Source organism: Cynara cardunculus, assembly GCF_001531365.2.
Source record: "Cynara cardunculus var. scolymus isolate 2C chromosome LG 10, CcrdV1, whole genome shotgun sequence".
Lineage (NCBI taxonomy): Eukaryota > Viridiplantae > Streptophyta > Magnoliopsida > Asterales > Asteraceae > Cynara > Cynara cardunculus.
Window position 1 is genome coordinate 17758349 of NC_037537.1, and position 9225 is coordinate 17767573.

The following is a 9225-nucleotide window of genomic DNA, read 5'->3' on the forward strand; positions in this document are numbered from 1 at the left end:
CCGGGGCCGGGGCCGGGGGACGGTATTACAAACCGGGGCCGGGGCCGGGGATTACAAAACCCGTCCCATCCCCGCCCCGTTGCCATGCCTAGCGATGTTAGTATCAAATTAACTATTTAAAAGTTTTTTTTTTGTGTAATTTCTTTTATTCAATTTTTTATTATGATTTAATTGAATTTTAAAAACGAACTAATTTATTTTTGGTTTAATAAAATAATTTCTTTAAGATAATAATTTAGTATTTTGCTAGAACTCGATAATTATCTTAATTATATTTTAGATTTTTTTATATTTAAAATGATGTTTATCATTATTTGATTATGTTTATCTATAATTAGTTATACGGATTCAAACATGGAACTCTAATAAAATGTACCCATGCATATTATACTTGTAATTTTGAATTTTAAGTAATATGTATCAATAAACAATACTTTATTCATAAAAAATTGTTTTTAATAAGAGTTTTTGTCAAATACTTTGTAATATAATATAGATATTAAAGAAATAAAAGTTATTTTTCTATATCTATACTATATTATATATATATATATATATATATATATATATATATTAACAAGGTAAAGGAAAAAAACGTTTTAAGAAAACTAAAATACCCTTGGACTTAACTTGTTTAACAAAATCTTTTGATTTCTTTAGAGGGAGGGACTCAATAGGTGTGAAAATGCATATCAAGGGTACCAAATCTGCATTTATTTTGATTTAGGATCACTGCGAGTAGAGAGTGTAAACGAATTTGTAACTTACTTTTGTTTCAAGTGTAACAAAATGCATATCAAAGTTACTTTCACAACATTTTGATGTGCACTAAACCCCAAACTCTAAAAAAATGGTCTCACAAAATCAGGCTAGTCTAATCATATATATATATATGTGTATATATATATATATATGTATATATATATATGTATATATATATATATATATATATATGATTAGATGATTTTAAAATCAAATGACAAATTGAAAATAAATCTAATGAACAATATACAATATACAATATACAAAAGATTGGATTGGATGATGATTAAGGACAAAACAACAAATCAAGAATTGGGCAAACGAAAAACCTACACACGTTCCAACTCGATGATACAAGCAATCTTCTTCTATAGGTTTAGTACAAGAAAGGAGTAGAACTCATGCTCCATTTGCTCACATCATTTTAACTATTTTTGTATAAAATATACGGATAAAGAAGATCATTTTATACTCAAAGAGTCTTAACAGTCTGTTGACTTTTTACATAAAGCAAAAAATCAACAAGAAACAAACACAGATGTAAACCAACACATCCTTGTTCGCACTCTTACTCATCGATTCCAATCTACAACAACAAAACCTTCTTAAAACTAGTTCTATTGTTCCTTACTTCATTTCTACAAAGAATGAGTATATATAACACTTGTATCTATATTGAAGAATATAAGCTTCATGCTTTTGACTTCCTTTTGTCTTCCAATGCCTATTCGAGAAAAAAGGGGGAGAGAGCATGTTAAATAACTTTCCCTTTTTGGAAGGTTGATATAGAACAGTTTAAGAAGGCGCTTGGTTCATTTCAAGGAATGAAAACGAGGATGAGAATAGGAATAGGAATAGGAATAGGAGTGCAGGAAAATGACTTGAAAGATACCTTGCTTTGGAACATTCTCATGGTGACCACCAAAGTATCACGCAATCTACAAACGGAAACAATGCTATGATTTCGTGTTGACAAGAAAGAGACTGCTACATAAAGTGTCAAACCGAAGCTGCCAACGTATTGTTGAATATAGCAAGGCCAATTCTAAAAGTTTTAAGTGAAAAAGGATATGTTTTGACTATTGATGTCAAACAAACTACTTTCCAAATTCAAATTTCGATACATATACTTGTTACAAACTCGCATAAACATTTTTTAGTTTGTAGTGGTTATCATAAAGATCAGTGTAGGTATCAAACTTCCCTTGAACGCTAAAACAATTGGAATCAATTTCAAATACGAAAAGTAGTTTTTGTTTGACCTGAAAAGTCAAAAATGTACCTCTTTGTTTGGAACAAGAAAGTTAGAAACCTCAAGTGAATAAGAATGTGAAGCCAGTGTATTACCGAACATCATTGAATGTATCGAAAGAATGTGAAGAACCATTCAAAGACATCGTCGTCAACACAAATTGAGTAGCAAGTCCCAAAGGGATTTTGATCTGCAGCATTATCATGAGAGATACGACAATTTATCAAAATCAGAAACAATCTACTGAATCCTCAATAATTGTGTGGTTCGAACTAGCCTGTAGAGTGTCTTGTAAAATATGCTTCAATCAAACCTCCTATACTTTAATACTCCCATCTTTCCCATGAAAATTGTAACAATCTCCATTTTTGGCAACTTTCTAAGTTAAAATTATAGCGAAATGCAACAAAGTTTAATTTAGTAATTGTTTAGTGTAACAACGAATTCTTCTCTCGATCGATTTAATAAAGTTCCAAAAATCCATATTTTTTACCCATTTTGACCGATAATGTGATGATTTTGTAACATTTGATGATGTGGACATCTGGTTACGGAAGGATTATGTCGAAGTGGACAATACACTTGACATCCACGTCCTGAAATGTTACATGGTCAAAATGGGTACAAAATTTGATCCATCAACCTGGGAGCTAAGCCTACATCAATTGAGAAAAGAATAATTTCTTTGTTATAGTAAATAGTTGCATTTTGATGCATTTTGCCCTTAAAATTAAAAATTGAAACCGTCACTGTAAAAAATAAAGATTCTCAAAATTTTGTCTAGTGAAATTGCAATAGGAACACTATTGCTTGCAACAATGAGAGGATGCAGACAAGTTACGAAAACGTGAAGGACTGAAAAACCCATCATACTCGATACTATCTGCCCAAAAATAGCTTAAACAGTGGTCTGTTTGCAATAAAAGCCAATATTTTTGGGAAGTCAATCATTCAATAGTTGAACACATCCTTAAACCACAGTGTTACTTCAAACGATGCAATTTTCATGAGAAAGGGGCGAGTAAAGAAATTGATCATCCAATTAGCTTAAGCATCTTCATGTCTAAGTAACACATGGAAATTTTATTTTACGTACCGTTAAATCATTGGAATATTTCTCGTGGATGATGATATCTTGCGTCCGAGTGACCTTTATTTGGTAGCTCGATCGTTCCAAAGAGAGAGTTGTTTGCTCCCATTTCTCAGAAAGATCCATCTACCGAAATGACATCAAACAATGTTGCGTTTAAATAACCAAAAGGCTAGCTTGAAGGAACTTGCCACAAACACCAAGGAAATCGTTTTTGCATCTAGTGAATGCTATTAATTTTGAACTTTTTCATAAATACATTCATCTTTTGTAACAAAAAGAAAAATCCATCATTGTCAAGGAGATATTTGTTGCGTCCTGAACTATCAAGTAATATATTTTCTATAAGGGCAAATTTTTAGCAAATTGGAACCTAGTACTTTATAAAGGAAAATTTTGCTTGTTCACTTATTTGTTCTAATAAAACCGAAAATTTAACCTCTCGGACATACTTGAAAATTCATTTCTAAACAACCAACAAACTTGCCAAAATACAAAAAGAACACTCCAGTTGACAAAAATATTGAAAGTAACACTGTTGTTGGCAGGAAATGGCATCAAGGAGCGTTTTCTTTGCTTTTCCCCATTCCTTTTTTGTGTCTCCAAAAGAATTTGATTGTTCAGAAACTGTGTGAAGTACTATGTATTGAAATGTTGATCACTCTATAAGAAAAAAAGAACGTATCAACACCCAAGGACAAACTTTAAGGTGCAAGAAACTGTACCAGCAGCAAAATACTAAATGATGCTTGACCGACCATCATATGTTTGTCTATTTCCTGTTGCATTTCTGGATCTGCAAATTTTCATATTTCAAAAGTTTAGGAAGAGAAAACAGGAAATTCTACTTTTCAACAGAATTATTAATTCACTTGTAAAAAGTACGAAATTTCAACAGTTGAATTAATCTAATTAATTTGAAGTTGTTAACCAAATAAACTTACCACACGTTATTTTGTTCTGCTCGTTGGCAAAAAGTCGGACCATTTTCCCCTGACGACAATAAAGTTTCAAGATAAGTAACATCACCAAGTGTGTTCCAACATCACCAAGTATGGAAATATACAGAGTACCCAATGGGCTGAAACATGGATACAGTACAACATAGCATATCATATCTCTCAAAAAATTCAATGATAAGGTCAGCTGGAGCAAAACCAATCAAACTCAGAAAGATAGGTAGATCGAGCACGCTGAAGGAGAATCGAGAGATCTTGTAGCAGTTACTACAAGCCCTATCTCCCACACGAGGTGGTAGCATCAGCGTAAAGGTTGTATATCCACCAAAACAAACATCAAATGATCTCATAGGTCCCAAGAAACCCGAGATCCAAGGGGAAAACTTGTCTACCTTTCACACACGATGGCAACAAGGAGCACCTGTCCTACTAGTTATTGGATGGGGCTAGTGTTTTGGCCAAGAGCCTCTACTACCAAGTAAATATTTTCTCGAAAAAGAGTATTTATATTAACCAAAATGAAAACATAAGGAGATGTAATGAACTAATTCGATAAGGCATGGAGACCCTAAAGCTATAAAACATAATATTGAACACAAATACATACATATGATAATACCACCAAGAAATAGAAGTTCCAAATATTAAACTTGATATTGATTTGTATTGATTGAAAAATAATAATAATCTGATACACCTTATATAGGTAAAACTAATTACACTTTGGACCCTAGACAATATTAATAATATAAACTAGACTAGTTGACTTAGTCTAACACCAAACATTTGTTTGTTAATTGTTATATCTCCTTTTTTGCTCCCCCTAATGCTATACATGCTATGATAATCAAACCTAACATGGTAACCATGAATGTAATAGCTGCAGTTGCTAGTTATTCAAGATTTCATTTCGAGAAACGAATAACTCCATCCGACATCTAACATCATTCTGTAACACCCGTATTTTTATTCATTTATCTTGAATTTAGAAATTCGGGAAAATCATTTTGGATTCAACGGTAATTATTGAAATTTAGTGTTTTAGTTGCATTTTATCACCATGTTGTGTGTTTGGGATGGTTAAAGGTCAAAATTTAGTGAAAAAAGAGGGATCCAGGGCTCCAGGCGACTTCCCACGTGGCTTTATTTGCGGGAAAGGTCTCCCAAGCTTAAATTAGCTAATCTTGATCAGCATGATCATTTAATTGTCATCCCACATACTACTTAACTAGCTGATATTTGATCACGAGTTTCCAACGTAATAAAGGAAATCTTACAAAAGTATTTCATCGAAGAATAAACTCTTAGTGAAGTATTCCATCAAAGTATAAATTCTTAAGTCTTAAGATTTTAAGGTTATGCGAGTTTGTAATCTATTTCTCTTACACCACAACTCTTTTATTTTAATAAGATCAACATTTCTTACTAATCCATCTGACTACCAATATGAAATAGCCAGGCCGGTATCACGGGAGCTAGGATCTGTTCGGTGCAATTACAATATGCAACTTCTTTTTTTGTTGAAGTCAGCAACTCAGCGGGTTCCTTTCTAGACACTATCCCATAAGGTTATATCGACCAGGATAAGAAATTAGCGAAATAATTTGATGGAGTTCAGATAGATGTTAGTTATTTTAAATATAATGCTTTAATACCCAATGTCATCCTCCTCGATTTAAGTCTAAGTTACCTAATCTAAGGCAATCTTAGTTCACTTAAACTAATGCTCTGATACCATTTGTAACATCGCGTTCCCGGGGGTATTGTCCTTTGCCCTTAGTACAAGTGAATGAAAGGAACTTCATATCTTAAACTTTTATTTCATTATAATAACTAGCAGCGAAAATGCGGAATTTACAACTTATAATATTCTAACATCTTATAATAGCAACACTTCATCTTGTTCCTACTCCTTGATTCCTGAGATACATACATGAACACGTAAGCTTTAAGCTTAGTGAGTAGTTATGGTTTCATGATAAAACCTTCTTTCCAAATAGTTAACATAATTCTTATAAACTTTCATGTATAAAAACATTTCTTTGAGATCTCATGGTTACATGTTAAGTAAACCAGCTTCTCACACGTTCTTTAACCTCGGGTCCACATAAGGGCTGCCCAATAAGATCCGTTTGCAAGACGTACCTTCTTTCTATATCCCGTACGTTCGATATTTAAATGGTTATACTTAACATGTATAAAAACTTTCATATACCACATGTGCATCATGGCATAAAAGGTGTACTTTGCCACATAATCATAACATAACTTTTACAAGAAGATATGGCAATACTTTTCATGCATCAAACATTTATATATATAGCATGTATGTATCCTAGTAAATCTCATAACGTACTCACCTTGATTATGCCTATCTTTTCCCTTAATTCCTATCTTCAAGCTTGATTAGGTATAAAGAGAGAGATTTATTGTTTTTGGTATAGAACTAGTGATAACACTTCAATCACTATTTATAGGTAAGTTCATTGCATTAGCTACTTGTTCTTCTTGCTCCCAAAATTGTACTCTTATGATAGTTTAACACCTCATTTTTGAGGATAAGAGAATCTTGACACCTCATGCTTCTAGCTTTTATTTGTCATGCTTCTAGCTCTTGCTTGTCATCATGATTTTTGCCAACACATGCTTCTAGCCTTGACAACTCATAACTAGCTTGCTTTGTCATAAAGAGTAGGCCGCTTGCTTTGTCATAAAATTTTTGTGGCTCATGTTGTTTGTTTATAAGTAGCTTTGTAAGCTACTTGCCTTACAAATATGATAGTTGATAAATGCTACAGCTGTTGGACTCTTTTAAGAGTACTTAATTTACTTACAAAATCTTGTATTTAAGGCTTAAACATTGAGATTTAGCAAATAAAGAAACTAGGGTGTTACATTCACCCTTATCACCTCTTGTAATGAGGTGGTATAGAATAATCTGGTTAACACTTGCATTTATTTCAACTAATTCGATCTATGTTTTATTCCACAATAGTTTATCAAATAGACAGCATATTAAACATACAAGTGCATTTCATAATAAGTTTAGGTCCATTTTTCATTTCCAAGTTTTTCTACAAAATTTCACTCAAGTACCTTCCGGCTAGCTGACACACAAGTGAGTGAAATGAATAAATATGAGCCTTTTGATGAGGGATTTCTAATGAGATGTGCTGGTGATATGACCTCCAAAAAAGTACTCCTGAAATAAAGGAGCAAGACCTGGCAGAAAATAAGCCTGTTGCCACTGTCAGAAGTTGTTGGAGTGGGGTTACGGTGAGTGAAGCAGTGACACTGGTAGTGGTGATTGGTGGCTCCAATGGCAGCTGTGGTGGGCCTAGTGGATGGGGGATAGGCCGATAGGGTTTTCATCATCAGGCCCTTAGCTCTGATACTACGTAACAGCTAAGATCTGAACTGTTAAACAGAAATACGGATATGAATTACTTGTACGATAATGTGAAGGCTTTGGCATATAGGTACACCACATAATGAGATAAAAAGTCTCACCCATCCATGCTGAATCAGAAAAATAACCGAAAAAATGCATTCACAATTAGCATTATGCAAAACCAATGCACACAAAATCTTAACTAACCCTGTAAACAAGTAAATACAGGACGATCATGTAATACCTGACGGCCTTGGTCATCCATTGGTATACACTCAACAGCAATAAGTTTATCGACATCATCAGCTGTAACTACATATTCTGGATTTGTAGCTCCTGTGCCATGGAAAATTGTGGATCAAAAACACCAAACTATCAAGCCCAACAAAATTTTCAAGAAAGCTATGGCACTTCAAGATGCTCCCGAAAATCAGATTAGGATACACTTCATCATTTTCTCTAGGAAATTCCCTTCAACTATTGATGTAAAAAATTACCCCGGTCATCCATCCCTTTATAAGTTGCAATAATTTCCATTTGGTGCATCCCATATACGACATATTATCATAAATAATGAAGAGAGACATTAGGTGTGGCCCACCTGGGCTTGTCAAGTGGTTTCAAACAGAGACATTAGGTAATTGAAGTCAATGGCATATAGGTTTTCTTAGAAACTTACCCTCAATGTACTCCGAAGTGCCATCCAGAAGGTGATGAACCCACTAACACAGAGGCAAACAAATAACGATGTGTCAGTCACTTCATAGTTCATAGGAATAATGCAATATTTTAGCTGAAAATCTGCATCTAGAAGCTTCTTACTGCAATCATGCATGATGAGGTCCCACGCACCGAATATCCACAACATAAAAGTTTACCTCCCGGTTTGGCATCCCCAATTATTTGGAAGCCTTCTATTCCTGGCAAATCTTCTATAGAAATATATAATATATTAGCGTGGTAACATTCTAATCATATACTGGATTTACATAGAATTACCCGAAACTCCTATCGCTATTTGCTGAAGAAAAATAACCTAAAGTTGAGGATGAGATTGGTGATGGAGGATGGTTGGAAGTCTTGATGATAGGGGTTCCAATCTAACAAATGAAACAAAAAAATTACATTTCTAAATCATGTATATATGTGTACAAAAACTTATATAGTTCCCTCATCCAAAATTTGTCCATTTGACGATTTTAGGGAATGGGAATATCGGGGAATGGAAATGGAAGCGGGAATGAGTTTCATTCCCCCTAATTTGTTGACGAATGATTCATCATCCAGTATGTGGTAATGACCCACTGCATTGCATCAAACCAGACACCATTTTCCATTCCTACCCCTATATCCCCAACCAAACACTCTGTACAATTGTCAAAAATTGAAATGGGTAAGAACTTGAGAACTGCAAGAATTTGTATGATACCTTGCTTTGGAACATTCTCATGGTGAGCACCAAAGTATCGCGAATTCTACAAAAGGAAACAAAGAAAATGTGATGCTATAATTTCGTATTAACAAGAAAGAAACTGATACAAGAAAGTGTCAAACAGAAGCTGCCAACATATCGTTGAATATAGCGTGGACTCCTTATTTTTTTATTCGAAAAAGAGAGAGGTAGGTATAAAGGCTATTTATTTGAGCAATAAAAGTTGATTACCGGCAGCCCTAGCCGGCACCACACGGGAGCCGCCTCCAAGGACACCAATGTGCGGGGGTTATTTTTTGGCTCACTCAGCGGCTAAGGCTAGCCGCGCCCGGGGGGGGG

General features: G+C 34.1%; 1 protein-coding gene across 3 annotated transcripts in view; it reads right to left on the bottom strand.

Moving 5' to 3' along the window:
- Nucleotides 1-1208: 1208 nt before the first annotated feature.
- The window catches only part of LOC112520514, a 24681-nt gene continuing 16664 nt past the window's right edge, over nucleotides 1209-9225 (bottom strand). For 2 of the 3 annotated variants that reach the window (XM_025128964.1, XM_025128963.1), the window contains exons 11-21: nucleotides 8884-8929; nucleotides 8491-8554; nucleotides 8277-8386; nucleotides 8134-8176; nucleotides 7699-7790; nucleotides 4049-4097; nucleotides 3830-3900; nucleotides 3111-3230; nucleotides 2110-2204; nucleotides 1655-1700; nucleotides 1273-1486 (exon numbers count right to left, since the gene is read on the bottom strand). In XM_025128964.1, the coding sequence (XP_024984732.1) occupies nucleotides 1454-1486; nucleotides 1655-1700; nucleotides 2110-2204; nucleotides 3111-3230; nucleotides 3830-3900; nucleotides 4049-4097; nucleotides 7699-7790; nucleotides 8134-8176; nucleotides 8277-8386; nucleotides 8491-8554; nucleotides 8884-8929 (769 nt within the window). In that variant the 3' untranslated portion in view covers nucleotides 1273-1453. Of the gene's footprint in view, nucleotides 1487-1654; nucleotides 1701-2109; nucleotides 2205-3110; nucleotides 3231-3829; nucleotides 3901-4048; nucleotides 4098-7698; nucleotides 7791-8133; nucleotides 8177-8276; nucleotides 8387-8490; nucleotides 8555-8883; nucleotides 8930-9225 lie in introns of all 3 variants that reach the window. The other variant, XM_025128962.1, reaches the window with a different exon arrangement.